The sequence below is a fragment of the Lepisosteus oculatus genome, chromosome 27 (assembly GCF_040954835.1).
Source record: "Lepisosteus oculatus isolate fLepOcu1 chromosome 27, fLepOcu1.hap2, whole genome shotgun sequence".
NCBI classification, from domain to species: Eukaryota; Metazoa; Chordata; class Actinopteri; order Semionotiformes; family Lepisosteidae; genus Lepisosteus; species Lepisosteus oculatus.
The window spans coordinates 4,461,466-4,488,691 of record NC_090722.1 but is presented as its reverse complement, the minus strand read 5'-3'; the positions used below and the strand labels follow the sequence as shown (position 1 = coordinate 4,488,691).

The following is a 27,226-nucleotide window of genomic DNA, read 5'->3' as shown; positions in this document are numbered from 1 at the left end:
AAAGGCATCTCGCCTCCATGTTACTTGGAAAACAGACGGTAATGCTGACATCAGGCACAGTAAGACGATTCGGATATAGAAACATTGCACATAGTGCAACAATCTCAGAAAATGTGTGGTGTTTTCTGATTTGTCAAGTGCATTAGTGATGCAGATGGAATGTATGCATTGTGACTCTCGGAGCCACTGTAAATCCTCCAGTTGCTCCACCAATAAAAGAGCCAAGAGCACTGAGTACCACACCAACAGCTCCTATCTTAATGGATGGTGTTTGCTTATGGCACATGGGACGCATCGTTTGTTTAAATGACCCCAAGACATCTGGACCAGCATTATGACTAGGAGATTTACTCAAGACACAGACCACCCTTTGTGTCAAGGAACTGTCTCTGAATTTCAGGCCCTAGTTTTTCACTTGTGACTGGGCTCATTCAAGAGCAGATTTGCCCCCTCCCACCTTATGTGTAGCATTTTTTTATCCTTTCCCAGCAAACGGGTACATCAGTGCCAGGGCGTCGCCCGGTCTCCTCTCAGTATCCAATGGCAGCAGCTTGGGGAAAGTTGGCCCGTCGAAGTCTCCGCCTCCGCCCAGCGCCCAGATGGTGAACAGCCGCAAGCCGGACCTCAGGGTCATCACCTCACAGAGCGGGAAGGGACTCATGCAGCTGGTGAGTCCAGCCAGACGCCTTTGAACCAGCTGAGCCCAGTTCCGGTGTGCTTAGATCACAGCAGGGCACCCCGATATCTCCACTGTTAATTCTGTTGCCAGTGTGGAAGTTCATGTAAATATAAATGCACTTCAGACCACTTTTGTCCTGTGCTAATGGCCTTTCTTTTTCTGATCCATTGCTAGGAAGTACTGTATGTTCCGGGGAAGCATTTAAGTGTTGCACCACACTGCATGTTTGGAAAAGTGCGGCGCAACACAGAAATATTTCCCCCTGGTGTTTGGAACTGTAGGCTCCTGTTTTTGGGCCCAGGTGCGAGGCATTTAAGTAGAGAGATCTGGATTCATTCTACTGGACTTGTGTTCATAACACTTTTTGTGGCAAAACTGATGATGCCGCTGGGCATTTTGGTGTTCTATTCAACTCTTCGCCACAAGCAAAAACAGTAGTTCTACTGCATTGCCTGTATGCATTTGCATAGTCCTGTAAGTCCCAAGTTAAGTTAAAAATTGAGCTTGATACCCTACCAAAACAAACATCTGCTCGACGCACAGACAAGAATGGCAGGCCCCAGAGGGCATTGCAGTGTCTCGGGGTGAATTAACGTGCTTTCTGTCCTCTTCCCTTCATGCAGACAGATGAGGAGCTGGAGCTGGTGAGTGAGGTACATTGGTCTTGCGTCCGATTCCAGCCTAACACTGCTGTGATACCAGACCTCGGTCTAAATGTGTGGAAATATGCTTGGGGTCTCCTGTCTGGCTCCGCCAGTGAACACGCTCACCCAGTGCACAGGTTTAGCACTGTGATCCAGAAAGCTGAGATCTAAGCAGCTCCAAGCCATGGCTAAGCAACCTGGCTGGTTGCTGGGGTGCGGCAGCTGTCTGCCCCAGCAGCGACTCCTGCAGTTCGAGGGGGGGGGGGGCTGCTCTTCCAGCCATCGCTGGTGCTCCTGTGGTCAGGGGCTCCAGCTGACCGCAGGGAAATCAGATGCCCGTGCCTCTGATCCTACTTCTCTCCCACCTGCTGGGTGCAGGAGTCATTGCCCAAGAGCCGAGTCTGTAAAACAGTTACAGATTGGGCATGGATGCAATGAAACATAATTGGCGATTTGACGTAAAAAAAGAAACTCGTGATGGGCAGTGCCCAGTAGGAACAGGGTGGCACATACCCAGTTACTTTCCTTATAGCACTGTTTCAGATCATTCTGCCCTGATGGCATATTTCCCAGTTATTGCCTGGAATATAGCGTGCTCACACACCTGCTAAAACAACATCAACCTGATGTTTGAATTTGTTTTTTTCACTGACATGCATTTTTTTATTGCACTTTTGCTTTTGCATCATATGTCACTGGAATGAAACTTCCAACAGTATTGTACTTCACGTGTGCCATATCTTACCAACTGATTTGTCTCCAAAAGTCCCACAATGCCCGGACACCGTGTTCATCCAAACAGATGGTTCAGCCACACGGTGGGCTCTTTGTTCCATCGGGCGTTCTCTGTAGGTCAAGGATCGTGTAATTAATCCAGAAACTAGGTCAAATAAGTAACTGCGAGCTGGTCTGCAGTGTGGTGGAGGTGTTTCCAGCGTGGCAGAGCAGCTGTGTGGGCTGATCAATGAGATCTCCCTGGTGCATTGTCGTAGTGCTCTCCCTAAACACTCAATGAGAAACTCCTTTTCAGTGTTAATCCAATTCGGCACTGTTGGGACTTTGATGAGTAGTTTGTATCCACTGTTTAACCAGCCTCTGATTTCATTTCTTGTTGTTTTTTTCCTCTGAGCCTAGACTTCCAATTATCTTTCGCTTCAGTCTAGTATTCCCAGAGCCAGGCTCCTGGAATCCACAGTATCCATGGTTGCATGGGGGCAGCAGTATGGAGTGGCACTTTTTAGAGTGATCTGGGTTCATCATCCCTGGATCCTGCCCTTTGGGACCAGGACTGGACACCCCTGAGATACACTGTGGTGGTCATGTCCAGCACTCATCTTGAAGAGAGATCAGGAGGGTCAGGCTTGTTAGGTGCTTTCAGACAGCATTGAGCAGGAGCTGGGGCTCTGAATTCAGGATTGGAGAGGCGCATGTGTTTGAAATGGATCCCAGCATGACCGGGGAGGACAAGGTGGGAAACCTAGAGCTGGGGATAAATGGGTTCATAGAAGGGCTTTTGACCTTGACCTGACCTCATGCTCTATAAATCACTTCCTTCCATCCATCCATTTTCGAAGCATTTCAGCCAATCCTGGGTCGCGAGGCAGCCGCGGCCTATCCCAGCAAGCAATGCTGGCCGGGGTGTCAGTCCATTGCAGGACGAATCACTTTCATTTTAATGTTAATGATGAGATCGGCACCGTTATATGACAGTCACAATTCTGTAATGATAATGTCACTCCAGTCCCGTGTTCCTCTGGAGCACATTGCCTGTGGGGGAAACGACTGGCAGCTTCCACAGCAATCAGATTTCATACCTGATGTTTCAGGACATTTTTGTTTTGCGAAGAATCACTTTTTGTCCTGGTCATGTTATTTTCTTTGGGGGGGGGGGGGGAAGACGCATCTTCTACCAGCTCTTAAAGCAAACAAACTGTTGATGATGGTGCTCATACTTCCAAAAGAAGACCAAAATTAAGAGCTTTTTGAGTACCAGTCTAGTCTTGGAAAGTCAGCACAACTCTTTTGGTTTATTAATAGCCATTGTTTTAGTTTTGAAGTGGTCTGTAAGTAACTCAGTCCACTGTAGTTAAGCCAAGCCATGACTTTAGGCGAGGCACAAGCTGCTCCGGTTCTGAAGGTCCAGACTACTTCGTCATTTACATTATTTACCAAGCCAGTGAGGTAGAGGTAGAAGCCAAGCCTCAGAAGGAGCCTGTGGTTCTTGAGGACAGGTGTTATAGAAAAATCCCATCAGCTCTCTCTCCCCATGAGGACAGGAGCTGTGTCTCTGCTGTAGACAGTCCCATCAGCTCTCTCTCCCCATGAGAAAAGGAGCTGTGTCTCTGCTGTAGACAGTCCCATCAGCTCTTTCTCCCCATGAGGACAGGAGCTGTGTCTCTGCTGTACTGTAGACAGTCCCATCAGCTCTCTCTCCCCATGAGGATAGGAGCTGTGTCTCTGCTGTAGACAGTCCCATCAGCTCTCTCTCCCCATGAGGACAGGAGCTGTGTCTCTGCTGTACTGTAGACAGTCCCATCAGCTCTCTCTCCCCATGAGGACAGGAGCTGTGTCTCTGCTGTAGACAGTCCCATCAGCTCTCTCTCCCCATGAGGACAGGAGCTGTGTCTCTGCTGTAGACAGTCCCATCAGCTCTCTCTCCCCATGAGGACAGGAGCTGTGTCTCTGCTGTAGACAGTCCCATCAGCTCTCTCTCCCCAGGAGGACAGGAGCTGTGTCTCTGCTGTAGACAGTCCCATCAGCTCTCTCTCCCCAGGAGGACAGGAGCTGTGTCTCTGCTGTAGACAGTCCCATCAGCTTGGTGTTCCCAGAGATTGCAGTCAGCCTTCTTGGAAAGTATGTGCTATGCAGCACCTTGGGGGTGTCTGAGACTCACAGTGCAGCAAGGCCATTTCTGTCCGTGCGGTAGTGCTCGTATTAGCTGGTGAGGGCAGGGAGTGAAGGGACTCCTATCCTAAAGCCTGGCAGATTTATTATTCAGTGTATTTCCCCTATGCACCCGAATCACACACACCCTTGTCTTTTTTTCTCTGTAGACTCATCGCCTCTCCCTTCTTGTCTTCTTGTCCTTTGTTTTTTCCCCCAGAATGCTCCACGGTTGGGCGGTTCTCAGGTGACACAGCCCTTGACCACGCCAGTGGTCTCTGTGGCAACCCCCAGCCTCCTGGCACAGGGCCTGCCCTTCTCCGCCATGCCCACGGCCTACAACACAGGTGAGGGTCGGGTCCTGGCACCGTTGTGCCAGAGGGGGTGTCTCGTTGGTTAACCTCTTGGCTCGCTCTCTGTCCTCTCTCGGCCCCTTCCTATTTTGCACATTCTCTTTCAGTTGCAGAAATGCTCTTCTGGCCTGACTGCAGTCACAGATGCTGTCCAGCCCCCTGCTTGACATGGAAACACAGAAAATAAATTATGTATAACGTACAAATGCATAGTGTTGGACACAAGGGGCTTGTGAGTCTTTAATATTAACTGGCAAACATAGATTTGAGTTAACTGTCATGTCTCCCTCTCTCTTCCCTTTCCTCTTTCTTCCTGTCTCTCCTGCTCTGTCTCTCAGACTATCAGCTGACAAGTGCAGATCTAACGGCTCTCCAGGCTTTCAACTCACCGGGTGGCCTGTCGCTAGGCAGCGTCTCCACATGGCAACAGCAGCAGCAGCAGCAACAACAGCAGCAGCAGCAGCAGCCAGGGACCCAGCAACAGCAGCAGCAACAGCAACAGCAGCAGCAGCAACAGCAGCTCAGCCTGGCATCGCTTAGCAACCTGGTGTAAGTACCTCTCACTGGACAGCATGGCGCCCTCTTGCTGCACACTGCCAGTACTGCATGCCCCCCCCATGAAACAGCATGTGCTAGCGAGGCCTGACTGACTCTGCGCTGTACTGAAGGATCTGCAGCTCTGAAACCTGAGAGCCACCAGAGGGCTGCGGGTTCAAATTCCAGGAGGGACACCTTTGATCATTATGTCCTACAACACGTAATTGTGACCTCTGTCACTGTGAATACGAGTTTGAGCCGAGTGAGTTATTCAATAATAACGTATTCATCCCCTTATTTAGAAAGTCAACTTTAATTTGGTCTGCAGTTGCTAAGTTGGCTGTTAATTGCTGCTGTCAAAGAAATGCCGAAAGATTAGTTGAGGGCAAAGGCTTACGATGGAGTGGAAGGAAAGACCTTCAATGGCTTTAGCTTACTAGAAGCTTATTATTGTAAGACGCAGAATTATACTCAGCACAGCGTCTTTCATTTCCAGCAGCCATTGAAATGACTGCTGTGGGGTTTCCAGTGATAAAGGAGAAGCCTTCATGCATGTGTCTCTCCACCCTCCGCCCTTTGCTACTTCTATAAGTAGGAAAAGTTTTTCCAAAGCCGAGATTTGGATAATTTGTAGAGGTGAGGTGGGGGGACACAGCTGATTCACACCATGCAGCCAGTAAAGATCTGTAATCCCCCTTTTTAAAAAATCACTCAACAGCCGCAGCAAGAGGAGACTCGTGCTCTTCTGAGGGGTGACCTGTGTGGTCAGGTGGTCAGTTGAGGGTCACTATTTTTGGAAAGTGAAACCGTAAAGTTGTTGATATGACCTGGTTGTCCCTTCAAATCTAAATCGATCGGTTGATCCAGTAAAACTCCAGCCTTACAAATGCCTCTCACTGCCTGGGACATCCCAGCCAGGAAATCCAGGCTGATCAGGCAGTGTGGAAGTGAGTTTCAGAGCTGCAGAAGTTCAGCACTGCCAGTACTCGTGCTGACAAGTCTGATTCCATCCATCTGAAATTAGAGAGCTGATGTGCACTGTATCATAAAGCTATTCACATTGACCATATGCTTCCAGTCTAAGTGTGAATGCTTTGCTAAGTGTATGTTGTTCTTGGTCTGTTCTTATGGATGTGTGTAGCTGGAGAGGCAGGGAGTGTTGCCTGTCCTGGTGCATGCGTTGATCTCCGTTTGCATTTTGCGAATGGTAATGAAATCTGTCTTGCATACAATACAAAATTGCTTCTGTTAAGCATCTGAAACAAATTGCCTGGAAAAGTATGGGACTTGTATGGGAAGGGGGATGTAGATTAATGTTGCACAGGGCTACCAAAAACTGTCATTATCAGGCCTCTAGACCTCTCCTTTGTTAGAGAGCTTGTTGTTAAAATTATTTGTCCCTCTAACCCCTAATAATTCTTCATGCACTACTTGCACACTGTATTGTCTACATCAGCCTTTTGCATGAGCAATCCCCTTCAGCCCACGCATGATCCGCCAGACCTCAGCCCCCCGATACTGCTGTGTTTGTGTCTCCTTCCTTTTCTGCTAGGTGTTGTGTCAAGCAGCACCTCTGTGTCCAGGCTGGTCCTGTCAATACTCTGTTCTTCAAACCTGCAGATCGGTTTAGTCGTGGCTTCGCTTAGCGCTTGCTGCTGTTTCTGACCCGCCTCGGGACGAGAGAAAAGTGTTCTGCGTTGCTGGCGAGCCACTGGGCCTTTTCGTTGTGTGTCGGCTCCCGGTCGCCTCTTGCGCTCAAAACTGTCCGCTGTGTTTTGTCCAAAGCAGTGTTTTGTATTGTGGCTTGCCGCCCGTCTGTCAGGTGCACACGCACTCACACGCACTCACACGCACTCACACGCACTCACACGCACTCACACGCACTCACACGCACTCACACGCAACACATGTGCGCACAGCGGGAGCCCGTTCCAATGCAGCCCTTTGCCGTGTGGAGTCTGATAAGGCTGGAAAGTTGCGGCTCCCCTTTCCCCCATAATGCAGCTGGACTGCATCGTCCCAGATCAGCAGATCAGCCCAGCAGCCATCAGGACCAAAAAGTCTTTCTCTGTTAACGATGAAACTGGGTGTAATGGTTAGAAGCTGAAACGTGAACTGGGCATAAAAAAAAGACAATAGCAACAGGACCCCCTAACTGAGCTGTTCAAGGATCTCAAAGCACTATGCTAAGGAGTGAATTAGACTTTTATCTGCCTGATTTCTGTTGGAATTTCCATGAAACGTCCCACACAGTACTGCGAGCACAGGCAGAGAAATTTGTAACGCTGTTAATCGATCAACCTGATTGTACAGCAAGTATGGCGGAGCTCGTGACAGTAATAAAAGGCATGAGCTGTGTTGGGGGAAATTAAAATTTTCAGATCATGGAGCTACATCATCATCTGTCAAACTTTTTTTTTAATTCAGTGCTGTATCTTCTTTTGTAAATGGGGCAAAAACACAGGTCATAATTAATTGTTCTTGAATGCATGTGCCAGACTGAAACTGTCTGGAATATCATGTGAGCCTTGTGGTGTTTTCCAATATCAGTGGGCCTGTTCCTTTCTGACATGTGTACATGCATTTTTAATTTAGACTTTTGTCAAGAACCCACCCTTTTTTTGTAAACACAATTGAAATGACAGCGGTGTTCAGTTAAACATTTAGAAAAACATGACGTTAAATATTGAGATGGGGGAATAGTGGTTTCTATGACGCAGTCTATTCATTGATTATAAATAATTTCAGGAATGTAAACGCCAAAACTGACACAGAACACAATAGCGTGATTCCCCACTTCTGGACCCCAGCTCCCACATTATGAGGGGGTAGTCCTGCACGATTGCAGAGCGCGGGTTTACCGGTGCATTAAAGGGTCTGGTTGCAAAACTCTGTGCTGTCTATCAGTGTGTTCAGTGTTGCCAGATCGCTGCCCTCCTGGTCGTCCTGTCGTTTCGAATGGATCGCTCTGCTGCACGCTTCTTTATTTGGGTGGGGTGCTGCTGTAAGCAATGAACCTGAGGGGGGAGCGTCTGTGTCCCTCTCACTGTGCTATGCTGGCGTTCCTCTCCCGGACGGCGCCCCCTGTCGTCCGTGGTTACGCTGTTTCTCTGGCATGGCTATCTGCGCAGATGTGGTCCTGACTTAGAGACAAGGACTCACCAGTCATTATTTCAGTTGCAGTAGGACCTCAAGAGTTGTGACTGGGTTGCTTTGGGTCAGCTCAGCATGGAACATAAATGCCTGCAGCAACAATATGCTATTAATTCCCAGCGACATTGGGTTCAGAACCTAATGACGACACATGTGCATGGTGCTTCAGCAGTCCCCCAGCTGGTGGAAATGCTGAGGTAAATGCTGTGCTCTGAACCCCACTACTACAGTGCTGTGCACTGAAGCTTGAAAAGCTCTCCCATTCCAAAACTAGTGGTAGGTTTCAAAGTGTGTATAGATCATTCTGATTAGATATTTATAATTGGGATTTTTCTGTTTTTCTGAAAAATCTTCCTCAGTTTTGTAAGCCAAAATGAAGGCACAGATTAGGACAGTATTGGGACACTGTTCCTTTAGTCCTGTCATGTATGACCCATTTCAGAAAAGATGTCTTGACCACTTGTGTGCAAAATGAAAAGCCAGAGGAATTGCAGGAGGGCTTGATGTCTTTTAACATGCAGTGATATTTGTGTGCTTCTGAGGATGGTCGCCGTTTTCTTCTGCTAAAAGTTTATCCATCATGCCACCTGCCCCCTGCCCCCTGCCCCCCCCTCCCTCTCTCTGTCTCTCTGTCTCTCTGTCTCTGGTGTTAAAACTGCTCATTTTTCTCAACAGTATGACATCTCAATCAAATTTACTGTTGGGGAGGGAAGAGGGTGTCTTCTGGTACTGTACTCCTTTTCCATCTTTGCTAAGTTTGGAGGACTTTTTTAAAGGGGTAGTCCACACAGAGGGCTCACTCTGGATCCAGTTTGCACTAGAGAATTGAGGTCTCGCTATATCAGCGTACTCCCAGTCCTGGACTTAGAGAACCGTTGTTTTTTTTTTAAGCATTTAGTGATTACCCCGAATTGACTTATTGTTAAAGGTTTAGGGCAAGCGAGATGATTTCAATTTCAGCTTCAGTTCAGTTCAGTTCAAGCTTCTTTTCTCCCCTGGGGGAAATGTGTTTTACTGCAGAGTCCACAACGCACTACAACAAATACAGACAAACATCCCCAACAGAGAATTCAGTACGGCCCTGCAGAGGAGATGAAAGATTTCCTGGGTCTATTTCTGTTTCACCTAGAGGCGAATCCCTGAATGGAGTATTCCAAATTTCCATTATTGAACTACTGTAGTTTTTAGAAACTGATTTAAGAGTGACCAACTGAGGGAAAATCTTGCTGGACTGGTGCTCCTCAAGACGAAGGGGTAGCGTCGTCTTTATTCTCATCACAATAACAGTTAAGTGAGCAGCCATTCCATTATGGCAAAGGCGCAGTGTTACTGTTGTGTTACTGTTGGTGGCCTTGATGGAGGTAATTCTCTCACTGAGGATCAATCCAGTACTGTTTAGTCCAGATTACTTGTGACCCTGACTAGCACGGCTGTGTCCTTCCACCAGCTGTGTCTTTTGTGGGCTTCAAAAAGTAATACCCAGTCACGGGCAGGTCCGTAGAGAAACTCAACGTATAACAACAGCAGAAGTGGCCCGCCCTGAAGGAGCTACCCACTTCAGCTAGTCCCTCGGATCTTGCCTGTATCCTGCTGTGTTCTCGCATGGTATCATTTCCTGTCACTTGCTACAATCCAATTTGCCACGCCATCTCACTAGATAACCCTCCTGATGCCCCTGATATTCACAGGGCCAGCACTGGGGAAGCAAATTGGTGCCGTACAGCAGCCCGCCATTGTGCAACGCTGTAAGGTATCCCCAGCTGCATTTCTTCAGTCAACCAGAGGGGGGCGGGGGGTCAGTTTTCAGTTGTCAGTCAGCGCAGCGAATGCAGAAGCCACCACTAAGGCATTGCTCAGGGTGACCAGTTGCTATGGCGCTGCTCAGAAGGGGTCCGGGACAGTTCTGAGAGGAAGAGGAGGGCGATTACCCTCCTGAAGCTTCAATCTCTCAGCTGCCAAAACCATTTGACAATGCAAACTGACAGGAAGGTATACGCACAGAGAGACAGGAAGCTCTGCGATTTTAAAATCAGCAGGCGTAGCACAATTACCAACTGCCAAACACAATTTAATTTTGCGCAGACCACCTTGGTAATATCTGGTGGCCTGGCCTAGGGTCTGACAGCAGAATTCTGGTATCCATTGCCACAAGCACTGATTATCCTGACAATTCTACTGAATTTGGCAGAAGTTGTTATAAAATGCAGCCGAGCTTTTTGGAATGTGTACTCATTCATATAAATACATATATTTGTAAGATGTGTTCAAAGTTAAGGAGGAGCAGCTCACTGATGCATAATGGCTTCAGCCCACCGATCAGTAATATTCTGTGATGTATTCCCAGTTGTAGTGTCCCTTCGAAAATGAAAACTTCCCTGCTGCATGGAGAGAACCTGTCATGCAGGATGAGAAAAAGAAGGGAGATGGGCTGTGCTTTGCCTGAGTCAGTCTGTTCACTGACTACCCCTTTAAAGAGTCCCAATGTGCAGAATGAATGAAAACTTCCTAACGTGCTTTGAAGTGTCTCTTTTTGATGCAGTATGGAGGAAATTAACAAATGAAGTGTCTCTTTTTGATGCAGTATGGAGGAAATTAACAAATGAGTGTGTGTGCTTGCATGCAGAGACTCAGATACACAGATCTGGCCCCCCCGATCTCCAGCCTCGATTGTGCCTACTGGCTTTATTGTGCAGTGGTGTGTGTTGCTGTAATGTGCCAGCAGAGGTCACCGGGAGCCAGGAGGAAGTTTTTTTTTAAACATGTATTCTGCTGTTCTTCCGTTTTCGGGAAGATGTTTGCCCTGCAATATTAATTCTCCTCTGTTAGATCACTCTTAGGCCTGGCCTTACCATTCCAGCATTAAATACAAACACAAACAGATTCTCCAAATCAAATAAGTGATGCATGGGAAGGATATCACTGTTCACAAGCCCCACTTTATGATGAATATAAGCAACGTGACAAGCGAGAGGAGGCCATTAGGCATGTCTAGCCCACTTGGTAGTAAATAGTTAATTGGTCTCAGGATCTCATCTTGCAGTTTCTTGAAAGAAGCCAGAGAATCGGCTTCAACAACATGACTGGGCAGTTTGTTCCACACTCCCACCACCCCTTTGTGTAAAAAGGTGCCTCTTTTCTTAGTTTTAAAAGCACTTCCACACAGTATCCCACTTGTGCCATCTGGGTTTTCTTTGACTGCTCATTTTGAAGACGTCTGCTGGGTTGATTTTACCAGTGCCCTGGAGGATGCTGAATATTGGTATCTTGTCTCCTCGTAGTCTTCTCTGTTCAAGACTGACAGGGCTGAGTTCTTTCAGCCTGTCAAGAGTAGGACAGTCCCTACAGCATTCCTTTAGATTATTGGCGCAGACTACTTTTCAACAAAGTAAGGGACCCTCCAGGATGGTGAGGAGGTGGTCTCTCGAGAGAGACTTCTGCAGCTAGACCGTTATTCTGCAGGCTTTAGAGGATCTGAAGACTCCTGTGTTTGATCAAGTTCCTGACTGGGCCTTCTCATTTAGTTTCAGTGAAGTGGTTAAGTTGCTGGTACCTCTCATTTGAAATCATAACATTACCACTAGACTCGTGATTCTGAGCCACCGGCTCCTCTACTTTCCATTATGTCAGAGCTCTTCATGACTTAATTGAATCAATGATGGACTTGATTGCCCTTAATTGCGTGCATTTCCGAAACGAGTCATTATTTCCATTGCGTTCCGTACTCGGAAGCCCTGCAGGACTGTGGCTCTCCAGCAGCAAAAGAAAGGAGCTCTTCCCCGGACTAGTCAAGCTCTGTATAAATTTACTAGCCAGTACATTTGAGCTGTCAGGGGCTACTGGCATCTCTCATCACCTGATGAGAGCTGGAATTAGCTGTGAATGCAGAGGTACCGTTCTGCGCTAATTAAATCCCATATACAGTGGGCTGACAACAGTGCCGTATACATAGACCTCCTGCATAGTGTGTAGTGTAGTTTAATAATAATTGCTTACACTTTTATATAGCACTTTCCTGGACACTCCTCTCAAACCTCTTTACCCGAATTGGGGATCCCCTCCACCACCACCAGCGTGCAGCCCCACCTGGATGATGCAACAGCAGCCATAGTGCGCCCAGTACGCTCCCCACACACCAGCTCGCAGTTTGTGTGTCTCTGGTTAAAGGACATATCTGGACTAGGGTTTCACTTAGGACAGTAGATTGTAAGTCATAAGTCATACGCCACCTGTGGTTGGCACTGCCAGCAGATGTATTGTAGAATTGTGGTGTCGGTAATGTACAGTAGTGTAGAGTAGGAGAGTGTCTGGAATTGTGCAGTTGTGTGGTAAACTAAACGTTGGCCGATAGAGTTCCACCTTTATATTTTGTCAGTTCGTTGTGTGTCAGGGAGTTGTGTGCTCCCTCCTAAGGCCCTCGACACACGTGTGTTAGCTGGCTGTCAGACGGCTTTGGAAGCATGCGTTTGTGATCTGCGTGTGGAGTCCGACCCATTCTGGGCTCAGCAGGCCAGCCCTCCCAGATCACTGTTTGTGTATCCCACGGGGCCGTGCAGCGTGAGGAGGGCTCAGACGCTATCCCATGCTCCATTGCAGGCTAGCCTTGTGAGGCCCCGCTGGCGGGGGCTGAACTGAAAACACTGCCCCCTGCAGGAGACGGGGCCAAATGGCTACCTCCTAGTCCAAGCTAGCAGTGCTGTGCACCTCTGCTTTGTCTGCCTGTTAGACCTTAACTCCAGAAACGTCAGACGTTTAATGACCTTCCTGTGCTTGATTTTGGAGACAGTTTTTTATTTTCTGAACCTATTGTTGTTAATGCAGAGAATCCTGGGACTCGGACCCGGAGAATATTGTTTCAGACCCAGCTGTTTGTTTCATGCGCCATCCCTAACTTCAGCAGCAGTGGTCCTGGATATTTCCTTACAGATTCCATCCCAAACTGTTTTGTGACCCACGCCTCCTCTATTATGCGTTCTCTGCACTTTGTTATTCTCGGGAGAGCAGGAGTAATTGCTGGAAATGCGTGTCTGAACAGCATGAATGATGGAAAGCAAGTGACACAGTAGGACGCGTTGCAGATGATGGGGAGGAAGTGTTGTGGGGGAAGCATTTTCCTGTCGCACAGGGCTCTGAACCCCATCAGGACAGCACGAAGCCATGATACGTATCCCCCCCTCCCCCCTTTATTTATGTGTCATGCAGAAATGTAAAATGCCTGTTTGAGATTTTTGAAAGGAAACTCCTGTATAAGATATGAGAATGTGAGACGGACACAGAAAAACGAGACTGACAATAACGAAGGCGTGTTTCTTGTCTCTCTTTCTCTCTCCCCCCCCCCCACACCTCCAGGCCTGCCAGCCACATACCTCAGAGCGCCACGCTGACCGTCAACACCAACCCCAGCATCAGCATCAAGTCGGAGCCCGTCTCCCCGAACCGCGACCGCAGCACGCCCTGCTCCTCGGCGGGCGCCGTGCTGGCCGCCGCCCCCTACCCCGGCGCCCTGCGGCTGGAGCCCACGGGCCGCTCGCCCGTCGACAGCCTGAGCAGCAACGGCAGCTCCTACGAGGGCAGCGACCGCGACGACGCCCAGTCCCGCCAGCCGGACCCCGGCTTCGGCCCCGGCATGGCCCTGCTGCGGCCCGCCGGCGAGCCCGAGCAGGAGGGCGCCAGCGTCAAGCGCATGAGACTGGACGCCTGGGTCACATAACGTCCCCCCCGCTCCCCCTCGCTGACCTCCTCCCCTCCCCCCACCCCTCCCCCACTGCTGCCCCCCCCCCGCGCCACGGGCTGCCCCAACTCCACCCCCTCCGCCCAGGGGCAAGAGGGCAGGGCTTGAGGGTCCGAGTCCCCAAACCGCCCGAACCCGCTCATGCTCAGAACCAGCCCGGCCTGAGCCGTCGCGGTCCGGCCTCCGTGAGCGTGTTTGCTGTGCGCGCAAAGTCAGGGCTGTGGGTTGGCGCAAAACGCCCCCCGGAAAGGAAGAGAGAAGCACTGGTGTCTCCACCTAGTGGAAACACGGGTTCGGGAGATGAGCTCCGGGTGCGAGCGGCAGGCCGGTGTGTTTCCCGAGTTGGGTTGTTTTGGTGTTTTTCCGGCCCGGTGGAGACGGAAGGCCGCTCGGGGCGCCTCCCGGCCTGCGTTTAGAGAGGGGAGGGGGGGGGCGGTTTTGCTCCTCGAGAGGGTCCTCCGGGTCTGTTTCGGGTCTTCGCGAGAGGGCGGCCCGACCCGCGTGATTTTCCTGGGCGGAGACGGGATGGCGTGGCAGTGGGAGGGGTAGACACGCGTGTTTTTTTTTGTTTGTTTATTTTTATAGATGCGATGGCTCGCGCGTCTCACGAACCAGACCCCGAGCCCCCCCCGCCCCCTCGCGCCCACCGGAGGCGCTCGCAGCCCCGCACGAGAGGACCCGAGATCCCTTTTGCAGTCTCGCCTCTTGCACTTAACTCGCCGGTGTTTCGGCTCCAAAATAAATACAAAAAACCCAACAACTTGCGCGGTGGGTCGACAAGTCGAAAAGCTCTGCGGCGGCTTCTGCGCGCCTCGCCTGTCGCCTGTCGCCGCGGTCAAGCCGGGTGAGTTCAGGCAGTCCCGGACGCACCGGCAGCCGCCCCTCTGGAGAAACCCCGGCCGGCCAGTTTGCAAAGTGCCGGCCGTGGAGGTACAGAGAGGACTAAGCCCACTTCTAATCGCTCGAGTCGCGACGGATCCTATATTGTTTCCCCCTACATTTTCGGTAGAACATTTGATCCCTTCCAGTTTTGTTTTGTTTTTGGGGAGGGGCGCAGCGAAACCCGACAACCATGCTGAAAACGGGAAGCAAGCCGTGACATACAATATAAAGCGCACTAGGCGGGCGGCGCGATGCGCCAGCCTCGTCACGTTTTTTTTTGATGGGGTGGAGAAAAAAGAAAAATCGCCAGAACTGAAAGGAACAGCTGCTGCAATAGTTGTGCGAAATTCTTGGCTCTCGGTGCCGTAGCTGGAGCAGCTCTCCCCTCGCTCAGACGTTTATATTGTGTCACGTGGCTGCTGAAATCAGGTGAACTTGAGTCAGATGATCCAGTAACTTTTCTGTTCGTAATTGAAAAAGCTTGAATTGTGAGGTGGGGGGTGCGAGCGAGGAGCGGTGTACATACGCAGGTGTGTGTTCGTTGTTCCTGTACAGACAGCTTAGCGTTTCTGTCCGGGGGGGGGGGGTATTTTTAAGGTTCTAGAAGGCATTGAAACTACATAGGTTTTTAAAAGGAATAAAAATGTGTGAAATGTGGGCAGAAATAGACAATAGGGATTTGTATTTATATATTCTCATATATTTTGCAGGACATCCCTAGAAACGTCAATGGTGTTGATTCTCAGTGGATCTGTCTATATATTTATGTATATATATAAATATATGTGTAAGATGTTATGGGCAAAGATGCAAGCAGGGCTGTGGTGGCATCAGCTGGGGGGGGTAATGTATTGGTCACATGACCCTTGACCTTGTGATCACATGACAGGTAGGAAGCTGGAAAGCAACTTGCATCCATTTTCGAAAGCCGGAGGGGGGGGGGGTCTTTCAGCATCTTGGGGCTCCCTCCAAATCCGTCTCCATGCCTGTGCAGGAGGGCATTCGTCCACCCCCACCCCCTGTCTCTTGTGCGCCACCTCTTGGCCACTCCTTGAATTAGATTTTATTTTATAGGCCATATAGCCAGTTTTTCACCCCCATACTACCCTGTTTTGCATTATCTAATTATAATGTCGTAGTGGCTGACCCCTGCTGGCCAGACTGGGCGTGACATGTATGAGGTCTCTTCCTGACATTGGCTAATACTGAACTTCCTGTCCTGCAGGATGTGTAGAGTGCACCCAGCGTAGGCGACTGTTAGTTAGGGGCATAGCATCTCTCAGCGTAAGGAGAGGAAGTGTCAGGTGGGAAGATAAATGAGTTTGCACATGTTGGAGTGCACAGTGCTTCACAGAAGTAATGAATGTACCACAACGTTCTCCTCTCAGGCCTGCGTTTTAAAAATAGCATTGTTGGCAATTTCATGAGAAATAAGCCAGTACTGACATCTTAACACTACCCTTTAAGGTATTTTCAGTTTTTAAAAATCTGAAGATGCTAATGGTTGGTGGCCTGTCATTGGCTTATAAAATGTGCTGTATTAAAATAAAATACAGTAAGGCTCACTGTGTGAGTTGCCCCGAGAGGAGTGTTTCATGGTACCTTTGCCCACACTGCCAGTGCATTCTGTCTCTAGGCTTGTGCAACTCAAATTTCCTTCCTCTAGCACATTTCCTGCCAGCAGCAAGAACAGAGGATACAGAATATACACCAAACTGCAAATTATGGGTAAACTGTCATTGATGTTTATCTGGGGTTTTCCCCACATCCAGAGGTAGTTCCGAAAATTGTTTAGTGTCCCTTTCAAAGACCCAATTCCTTCTCCTGCTGAGATGACAAAAGCAGAAATGGCATCGGGCCAGCCGCCTCGTTCAGGCGTACGAGTAAACTTGAATTTCCCAGAATCTGGAGCCCACAAGGTGTTTCCGTCCCTCGGCAGATTTCAAGGGTAGGTTCTAGAAACTGTGGAGTCCGCTTTTCCCCAGTGGGCGGAGGTGGTTTCAGGTCAGCGCTGGATTTTCGAACAGAGAAAGAAAAAATCCCGGCCCTCTCTTAAAAAAAATCTGAGCCCCCCCCGCGTGGGGGTGGCGATTCCTCAGGCGTGGAAAGGCAGGGCACGACGTTCCTTCTCTTGCTCGCTGCCGGATCCGAACTCCCTGTTCCCCTGCTCCGCACCGCCTCTGTCCACACTGACGTCACGTCCCCGACTCCTGCCGCGCAGCAGTTAACCTGGTCGGTCGGGAATGAACCGTGCAGACGGTAGTTTGCTGCTAGAGAGACGACCACTTTGCTTTCGATGACCTTCTGGAGGCCCTCAAACGAGCCAAAGTGGTACCCTCTGCTCTTCTTGTCTGCTTGTTCCTTAACGTGCCTGAGCTTTCTGTAACCCGCGTTCTGTCCGATGTTCCGGAGTCGTTTCTCGGCGGCCTTGAGTGCTACGGCGTCCCAGAAGACTTCTCAGGAAGTGCCGAGGGGAGCCAATTCGGCGTGGCACACAGGTGACAGCTCGTGCAACGTCGATTGGCTACCCCCGATTCACTTCCTGCGCATCGTTAATAAGCTGTCCCGCAGGTTGAGCTGAAGCTTATTCAAGGCGCGGGGCGATTTCGTTAGAAACATCAGAGGAACGAGGCAAGGCAGATTACAGGAGGTCGCGAGGGTGGGCGAACTCGATGACAAACAGCAGTTTTTATTTTTTTTGGGGGGGGTTTGCCCCGATTTGAGGGGGGCTCTGTTCATTTTCTGTTTCTGACGGCGGCGGTGACGCAAATTACTCAATTGGAGAAGGGGGGCGCTATTGCAGAACTGGGGAATTGTGACCGGCAGAGTGAGCACACGACGCGAACACTTCCGCCTGAAATGCGCGCCAAACGGTGGCAGAAATGGCGGTAAAGTAAAGTAAGGAACGGTCATGCGCCAAGACCCCCTCGCAGGCATCCATAAGTTCAGTGCGGTTTTTCTCTGCCTTTTCCTTCGATCAGGACACAGAGCTGGTCGGTTCAACACTCGCTCACTCGTTGATAGAGCCGCGCTATCATTATGTGTCACTTTCAGCACCGGCGTTAGCGATTTTTCTTGTATAGAGCTCTGATATTGTTTCTTCTTCGAGTACAGAAGTATCTGGAAAATCGATGTAATCTATCTGAACGACAATCTTAAAAGTTAAACCTACGCCCCTGTTAACGGTGTAAAACGACGTTTTTAGAATATCACTCATTTTCTAGTGTTAATTTGTGCTGGTGACAGTTCTGTTGTTCATTTTTTTTATTATTATTACTGAAGAGAAGCGATTATTTTATTTTCTGCCGTTTCGTGTAGGGTAGCCGTCTTATTTGATTTTTTGATTTTATTTTATTATATATAAATATATATAAATATTATATTTTTTCTGTTTTCTTTTGTTTTTTTTTTCTTCAAAAGGGGTGTCGCTAAAATTGCACGGTTTATTATTAAAAAATAAAGCGATTATAATAATGTTAGTAAATATGACATAATGGAGGAAAACATTCAAGACATTATAAGAACTACCAGTTCAATGCTGCAATTTTTAGTGGAAATGTAAAATACGTAAATACGGAATAAAGTTGAAAAATGACTTAATTTATTTCTGACCAGAAAACACAACTATGACTTAAAAATGTAAATGCATGGGTTGAAAACAAGCAAACGGATAATCAACATTTAAAAAAAAATTAAACGTATTACAAAAAATATAAACCTCAAAAGTTTAAAAAATGTAGCTGAAAAAAAGTTTAAAAAGAAGAAAATTATAGCTAATATATTGTGTTCGGCTAGTCTGCTTCTGAGTTTTGTTGTATAAAAAAATTTAAAATGTTTTTTTTTCCTGTTGTTTTTGGAGAATGATATACAATTTGTGTATATTTTCATAAACAAAGTATGCACTGATATGTTATTAAAAATTCTATACTGCTTTTACAAAAAAAAAGTGTTTGTTATTGTACCAAAGTATCCATTTGTTCCTTGAACCTTTCCCTTTTTGCGTATGTTTTACCGTATTTTATATATTAAATAGACAAGTTGACTTAAAAAAGAAAAACAATTGTGGATCTTTTTTCTTTCGTCTGTTTCCCGCGCCTGGCGGGCAGGTTGGCGTGCGCTGGGAATCGTTGGGGCGACATTACTGTAACATGTTCCAGTTGGCCGCAAAGGAACAAGTTAAAGGTTTATTCCTGTGCTGAAAGGAGACGAAAGGAAACGCAACGTTTCGGCTGTGGGGCCTTCTTCGGAACACCTTTTCCCTTGACTCCGACACCACCCCGAGTAACACTCAAGAGACTTCCACGGCTCACGCCCGAAGAAGGCCCCACAGCAGAAACGCCGCGTTCCCTTTCTTCTCTTGTCGGCGGGGGATACACCTATGACGTGCTCCGTCGCTGTCACGTGTTTGGAGTCTGCCGCGCCTTTCTCGGCTCTCGCGTTAGCACGCAGTTCTCTGTTCTGGGCATCAGCGTGCACACGGGTCTCCCCGTCCAGCTTCTAAGAGGTGGGACGCTTACTATTGATGAACTGTTGGTAAATTACGGAAGCGTATGGCTGCCATCACGGAAAAGAAAAATCCGGATTTATGCTTAATAACGAGAAATCACATTGGCCCGTACTTCACGCCATCGCGCAACAGTCAGACAATCGCTACATGAGCATTAGCCAACTCCAGTTTGAAGCACCGGCATCCATTCCACAGCACGCTTTTTCTTAATAATAATTGCTTACACTTATATAGCGCTTTTCTGGACATCCACTCAAAGCGCTTTACAGGTAATGGGGACTCCCCTCCACCACCACCAATGTGCAGCCCCACCTGGTGGATAGATTACAAGTGCGACTTGTCCTCATGGCCTGAATGAGTGTGTTCACATTAGGTACAAACCAACATTTCATTAGGACGAACCCCCAGTGGAAAGCGAGTCCGTGAGCATTCTGCAGCGCAAAGCACAGCTCCAGCTTCTACCTGCTTCAGTCATTACACGATGTAGCACATAGCTCGTACACTCCATAGATCAATGCTATCTCGCAATTGAGGGATCATTTTATCGTTAGTTCGAGATAATTCAGGATTTTTTTTTTTGTTATCTTGCTAGCAGCAATGCGCGTCCGTTAAAATCGCCTGCTTATTTCAGCGGTTTGAACTCCGGGCTGTACGCCGCCTTGCGCCCACTGCTTGCCGGGATGGGCGCTCAGAAGACGGGCGGATAGTTCAGCTGTCAAACTGGGAACTGGCGATGTCATGGCCGTTTAAAAACCGGGTGCCCACTGGGGTTCGGCCGAAGACCTGGACTGGAAATCTCCGGCTTTTTGAAGGCGAAACGAAATGTTGCAGAAGGTAGGTGGCGGACGTCATGGTTGCTCGGGCGCGGGAGAGTCCTGTCGACACCTGCAGCCTGGAGCCTCGCCGCGAACAGAGCGCTCGCCTAGCCTGCGTGAGGCAGAGGGGCCGAAACGCGTGTCCGCCATGTCCAGCCGCTGACCTCCGTGTGCTAGGGGCTCTCCCTGCTGAGGCACAGGGCCGGTCTGGACCAAGAGGACTGTGGACTGTCGCCCCCTGCCCGCCCCAAGATCAATGCGCACGCTGGCGGGTCGGGTAACGGACGGATCGGCGGAGCAGCAGGCCAGTCGTGCAGGAGCTGATCTGTATTGGGAGGCTGTGAGAAATGCTTTACTTGACGTAGCAACTGCACACACACACACTACATGATGACGTTTCAAAACCATATTGGCCTTAGCAGACTTATTAATTTCCCTACGTAATCTCTCTTGCAAGTAGTTTGCAACTGGAATGACCTTTTTGTTTAGAAAGAGCTTTCCCCAGCACAGCGGAGGAGCTTTTCTACACTTTTGTGTAAGAGAGGTGATTGATTACCTAAAGGAGTTTGTGACAAAAATTCCTAAGTCCAAATTAGATCGGGTTCAACATGAAAGAAATCAACGATTCAATGTGTTCTGAGCTCCATGTGTGTTAGAGTGTAGCTTCGCCCCATGTCCACAAGATGGCGATATGGCGCCACGTTAAAGACCGAACTCGGCGAAAGCAATCCTTCCTTCTACAACCTCCACCCCTTCTTTCACGATTCCTGAACTTGGAGGACAGATCTCACCCCCCCGGAGCCCATCCGTGTCACGTATTTCATCCCAGTTTTTAAACCGCCAAAAGACTGATTTTCGTTTGCATTGTCCTTCCCCCCAGAGCAAAGCGCACTTTTGATTTTCCGAAAGCTGCTGTCAGAACCTTCGTTTGTTTTAAACGAAGTACGAAGTCGGGTCTAGCGAGTGACGGCGTGGTTGTGGAGGAGACACAGACAGAACCGTTCATTTATTTCTTATGTATTCATCTAGTTTTTATGGGCATGGGTGTGAGCAGTACGGGTTTATGGTGGAACTGGTTTTCTGTGCGCCGGAGACCCCAGTTCTCCGAGCCAGCCGAGCCGAGCCGTGGCGAACTTCCAAGCTCCGCGACTCTGAGAGGAAGCGGGAGGTGGTGGGGGGGTGACTTCACCGTGATCTCATCCTGCGGGAATGAGTGAGAAACTGGTGTTTTGTGAGAAACTGGAAAGCGCTTGTCTGAGGCGTGCAGTGTCCCACCGAGGGGTGTGTGTGTGTGTGTGAGAGAGAGTTGTGTATCGACGCGTGTTGGTGATGTTGCGTGGGAATCAGGGTATATCTGTGTGTGTGTGGAGCTCTATTATCAGGCTAGAGCTCCCAGCCCCCGGCCCTCAGGAACACGCGCCGAGGACGGGGAAAGCCGATGGAAGGAGATCTGTGCGAGGCGAGCGCACAACCCGGCCTGTGCTGGAGGAAGGAGAGAGGAATGCCGTCTTTCAGGCCGAGGGCTGTTGAAAGAGGGGATTGACATGGAGAGGGAGGGGGGTGTCAGTCCGCTGTCTTCTCCCCCCCCCCCCCAAATTGGGAAGCAAGCAGGTGGCGCCCCTCTCTCCTCACTTTCTTCCGCGTCGCTCTTCTGCGGCTCTGCTCTCTTTCCGTCTCCCTTTGTCGGGTTGTCGGTGTCTCTCCTCCTCCTTCGGAGCTTCTCCTCCAGCCCAAATTCATCCCCCCTTCCGCCTTCTGCCCCCTCATCCTCCTCCTCTGCCCTCTTTCCTTCCTTCTTGTCTCCCGTCACTGACGCTGCGGGGTCTGGACCTGGAGGAGGGGGTTAGTTAAGCAAAAGCCAAAAGGCGAGACAATACGGTACGGCAGCCCAGGAAGGTTAGAATAAACCCCCCACGCACTACAGGGCACGAGTCCGGCAGCAGCAGCTCATGCGGGTTAATTCTGAAGTGTTGACCTCACCCCGGAGCTGACCGGGAGCACAGAGGCCTCGTGATTAGAAGTGGTTACGAGACAGATATTTAAGTGCCCTCTGCCTGCTGCCAGCCGGGGTTAATGGCTGTGTTTGACTTAATTGTACGCTTCGGCTGTGCTGTCAATGCAGGGCTTTGTGAGCGGACCTTAATATAGAAGGCCATGGTCACCGCACTGACTTCATCCCCGGGTAAGAAAGGGACTGACGACACTGTGTGTCTCCCTTTTTTTTAAAGAAGGGGGGGGGAGGGGCGGACACAACAGGGGCTTGCGGTCTTTCGGCGACAGCTGAGCGATCCCGGGAGATGAACTCGAACCCGGAGGTGCCTGCCCGAATTCCCCCAGCAGCTCCGGCAGCTCCAAATGTCCATGGCCAGCAGTCTGGGAAGGAGATCCCCGGGGACGCCGCCAGACAGCCAGAGGAGAAGGAGGCCATGTGCTCACCAGGCCCGTTCGGTCGTCAGAAGTGAATTGATCCCAGGATGTCCTCCTGCTGTGTATTAAAGAAGTCAGGGTATTGGCTTCAACAATTTAGCTGGTTAGTTTGTTCCACACTCCCACCACCCTTTGTGTAAAGAAGTGCCCCCCCCCCGCTTGTTCACAGTCCTGCAGTCTGTTTTATCTTCACTCTGTGCCAGGAGGGGCTCTCCATGTTGTAGTTCCCTGTATTTTCTGTCCTATGTTGGATGTTTGTTTTTTGAATGATCAAAAAGCAAGATCACCAGTAGGGGACATCCTGAGTAAAGAAACAGTCTGGGCGGCGCGGTGGCGCAGCTGTGGCACAGACTCACAGCTGTGGGGTCCTGAATTCAATTCTTGGGGTATGGCGCAGAGTTTGGGTGTTCCATCTGTGTGGAGTTTGCATGTTCTCGTGGGTCTCCTCCCACAGTCTAAAGACCATGCGGGTGGGTTAATTGGCCCTGGTGTGAGCGCGCGTGTGTGTCTCTCTGCCCGGTGATGGACTGGTGTCCTGGCAGGGATGTACACCCTAGCCGGCGTCCGTGCCTGCAGAATCCTGGCAAGCCTGAATTGAAAGAAGTGGGCAGATGGGCAGTAGAAACAATTTTGTTTCTTTACGTAGTGATATTAGGTGGTTAACATTTTCAACCACCCACCACAAGACGTCACTGGTGCCGATGAGTGCCAAAGTTTTGAGCTGACACGAGGGCTCGGGTTCAAGCTGGACAGCGACGGACTCGTCTTGACCCGAGAAGATCTTTCTTTCGATTTCTCTCTATATCTCCACCCTTTGTGCTTAATTGCATCTGTTCTGTTACTTCTGCAGCTCCTGTACGTCTATATATGTACATGCTGCATGTGTAGAGCCGTCTGCGGATGACAGATTGTTCTTGACAAGCTCTCTTCTTGATCCGTTCGAGGCTGGGGGACACAGGTGCTACTGTGGTGGGGTGCGGTCTGCTCGGGAATTTCAGCACCCGGGACAGGGCTGAGACGCAGCTGAGAGGCCAGTGCACACTCCTCTGTGGGTTCACCTCCCCTCTCCCCTCTGTCTCAGACATGAGCTCACTGGCTGGACATGACAAAAGGCAGCAGCTGACACTGCCAGCTGACACTGTGGGCAACCAACTGTCAGAGTCACATCCCCCCCCCCCCCCCAGCAGCCCAGACACAAACTGGCACAGGGGCAGTGTGGCAGGGGGCTTATCCAGCTCCTCTCCACTGCTCTCTATGGCTGTAGTGTTTCTGAATCTTTCAGTGAAGGGACCCTAATCCTGGTCCTGCTGGGTTTCTGTCTCTCTAAAGCAGAGAAGCTGTTAAAACTGGTCCAGCTAAGCCAGTGCTGAGCTGATCCAGTACAACAGGACAGAATTACTATAGATACACCAGCCCTCCAGGTCTCATGCCCCAGCAAGGAAGGGTGGTGGTGAAGAAATAGTGGGATCTGGGGGTGTTGGGAACATGTGGGGTTGCCAGGAACTAAGACCCCCCCTTTGTAAAGCTATGCTATCATCATGTTACCTGAAGCGCTGGACCTCCTAGCCAGATTGAAAATGCTCCCAAGCACTTCTCCTGCATATACAATCAGGCTGGTGTCTGAGTGAGGTTTAATGCGCGCACCTCCTCGACACAGCCTGACTGGAGAGCAGAAACTCCAGTGCGTCTGTAAGAATAACCTACCCAGCTGAAGAGGGAAAACAATCAGAACTGCTTGTAACTATTGCACTGTGTGTCTCTTTCTGCTGCTTGTGGATTGGTGGCTTTCAGGGCTCTCCAGCAGGGAAGGCTGATCCCCCTCACATCTGAGTGAAATCCAACCTGCATTCCATGTGCAAAGGAAGGATTTCTGTTCACGTTTTTTTTTTAATCCTGCCCTCCCCCAGGAGCGTAGGCTCCGAGATTTAAATATTGTTTGGACTGCTTGTAAAAATAGGTTCCCGACCGCAGCAGGCTGGCGATAGCGCCGTGTTGCAAGGGATTGCATCAGTGGAGTCTGTGCAGGGCTCTTATCACCTCCCACAATGGGCATGACTTGATTCCGGTTTGGCTAGGGAGAAGGATGGAGGGAGCAGGTGTAAGGATGGGTTGGAATGAGCAGCTGCTTTTCCATTCATGCCTCTTTTAAAAATACCGCGGCCTGCCGGAGCTCTCTTACACAGAGAGAGAGGCCACAGAGTCCAGGTTTGGGACGGCCAGCGGGTCTCTGGGTTTTCTAGGTCACTTCAGAGCAGCAGGTCTCGCAGAGGTGGGAGAGGCTGTTGCATGGCTCCCACTGGCCTTCAGAGCCGAGCTGGAATGAAAGCCTGCACTGGCTCTCCCAGGACCCGGATCGCACGTGAGGATGAGGATGAGAGTCGGCTAGAGCTGCCAGCTGCCTCCTGCAGCGATGACCTCAACAACCACAGGAGCCCATGATTTCCCTCCCACCTGTGACCTGTAATTCTTTAATTCAACCAATTGTTTGAATAAGACATTGACTTGTCCCCTATTTGTCCTGGCCAAATTTAACCCCTGGCCTTTACCATTTCTGGGAACAATTATTATTATTATTATTATTATTATTATTATTATTATTATTATTATTAATATTATTATGTCTTCCCCAGTTACTACTTAAAAAGCACCTTGAAAACCCACAGGGCTCCATTGCTTTCCATTCCTGGCCTGCTGTTAGGAAAAGACTGGAATTCTACACTGGGCACCAGATGCACCAGACAGGTCTGCAACTCCATTCCACAGTATCTGGAATCCAGCTGGGTTTTACGTGTCTCCTTAAGCTGAATCCAGTCCTTCTGCAGGGAGGTGTGTGAATCCATGTCAGGTTTTACTTGACCCATGTCTCCTTTCTCCACAGCCTCCAGCTACTGAAGACCATAAAACACCTGCTGGATTGTGGATGCTGAGGGCTGGACTGAAGACGTCCTGGAGAAGGTCTGCTGAAGTCCATGCAGTCACACCAGGGGTTTTCAATCCTGGGTCTGGAGTCTGGAGGCAGACAGACAGTTGTATTTTTGTTTTGTGTTTTTGGTTTCAAAAAGGCCCTTAAATTATCTCAGTATTCTGTTTGAGGCCATTTTTTTAATTGCTTCCAGTTCTTAGAAAGCCAAATGAGCTTGGTAATTGGTTTGAATGCTGCGCTGATTAGTGGGTTGTGAATTAGTGGGTTTATCAATTGATCACATATTAAGAGCTATACAAATTCTTAATTGGCTAATTGAAGAGAAACTGAATTAGCCAATAAATCCATTTTAACTAGGGACTGGACACTCCTCCAAACACACTGACCAGCCCTCTAGGACCAGGACTGGACACACTGACCAGCCCTCTAGGATCAGGACTGGACACTCCTGCAGACACACTGACTGGCCCTCCAGGACCAGGACTGGGAATCATCCATCCATTTTCCTGCAGACACAGGTCTTCCACTTGTGGGTCACAGGGGAACCAGAGTCTATCCCACCAAGCAATGGGCACAAGGCAGGCTACAGCCTGGACAGAACGCCAGGCCATCGCAGTGCAAGCAGACACACACACACTCACACCAGGGCCAATTTTCCCAAGAGACGATTAATCTCCAATTATCAAGGAGACCAGAGCCCCTGGAGAAAATCCACATGAAGAAGGGCAGAACATGCAAACTCCACACAGACAGCACCCCAGGAATCGGGCCCAGGACAGCAGAGGTGTGGGACAGCAATGCTGACCACAGCACCACTGCAGGACAATGGTAGTTTTAGAGACGGGTATGGTGTTTGTCTACCAGGCGGTCTTTAATTATGTTACTAGTTATTTCCTGCTCCTTGTTTCATGAGTCCGTGGTTCGTAACATTTTAAGACGTTGGCAGCTGTTTTTTCCTTCTTCATTCCATCTAATTAATGAATAATTGCTTACACTTCTATAGCACTTTCCAGGACACTCCACTCCAAGCGCTGCACAGGTCATGGGGATCCCCTCCACCACCAGCAGTGTGCAGCCCCACCTGGATGATGCTTCCTGGATGTAGCTTCCACAACGGGTTATACGACTTTTCGGCGTTGAAGAAAAGGCCCGTATGATTCAGCGACCAGAGGACGAGAAAAAGAGCAGCCTGACAGAAGCGTCTCTCTTCTCCCCGCCAGCCCAGCGAGCGACTCGCCACTTCCTGGCCGCGGCGGCCGGGCCGGGAGCCACGCGGGTGAGTGGCTGCTGACTCCGTTCTTAAAACGGTTTAAGGAGACGAGCGCACTCCCCGAATAACAGGCATTGTTCTGCAGACCTTACAGATGAATAACGAAAGGAAAGGAGGAGGGGGTGGCCGGGATGTGAAGTCACCCTTTGCCCCCCCCACCGCGTGTATTATTCCGCTCAAACCGGCCGTCTCTGTCCTTATATGGCCGGCCAGCTGCGGAGCGTCGGCTGGCTGGGCTCCGTGGTTCCTGTGTTTGCGCTCAGAAACGCTGGGCCTCCGGCCAGGCTCCGTGTGTGGGCCCCCCACGCAGAACTCGCTGGCTCGCTCACTCGCTGGGCCTTTAAGATAACCGGCGCTGAAAAGAAACCGTCACCAGTCAGGCCGCTGGAAAAGAAAGCGATTAATCCGGGTTAATCCGACAGTAT

The 27,226-nt window shown here is 49.7% G+C and overlaps 1 protein-coding gene and 1 long non-coding RNA gene across 8 annotated transcripts in view; both read left to right on the top strand.

Moving 5' to 3' along the window:
- The window catches only part of mef2d (myocyte enhancer factor 2d), a 75,761-nt gene extending 56,841 nt beyond the window's left edge, over positions 1 to 18,920 (top strand). For 3 of the 7 annotated variants that reach the window (XM_069185210.1, XM_069185212.1, XM_069185211.1), the window contains exons 7-12: positions 490 to 668; positions 1,303 to 1,332; positions 4,427 to 4,553; positions 4,898 to 5,108; positions 8,925 to 8,975; positions 13,596 to 18,920. In XM_069185210.1, coding sequence (XP_069041311.1) covers positions 490 to 668; positions 1,303 to 1,332; positions 4,427 to 4,553; positions 4,898 to 5,108; positions 8,925 to 8,975; positions 13,596 to 13,956 — 959 coding nt within the window. In that variant the 3' untranslated portion in view covers positions 13,957 to 18,920. The remainder of the gene's footprint in view (positions 1 to 489; positions 669 to 1,302; positions 1,333 to 4,426; positions 4,554 to 4,897; positions 5,109 to 8,924; positions 8,976 to 13,595) is intronic. The other 4 variants (XM_069185213.1, XM_069185215.1, XM_069185214.1 and 1 more) reach the window with 4 other exon arrangements.
- A 753-nt stretch (positions 18,921 to 19,673) lies between these two features.
- LOC138225306 (uncharacterized) lies at positions 19,674 to 26,808 on the top strand. Its single transcript, XR_011183838.1, has 3 exons — positions 19,674 to 20,200; positions 25,487 to 25,563; positions 26,535 to 26,808. It is a non-coding gene; the product is annotated as an uncharacterized lncRNA (long non-coding RNA).
- Positions 26,809 to 27,226: the final 418 nt, after the last annotated feature.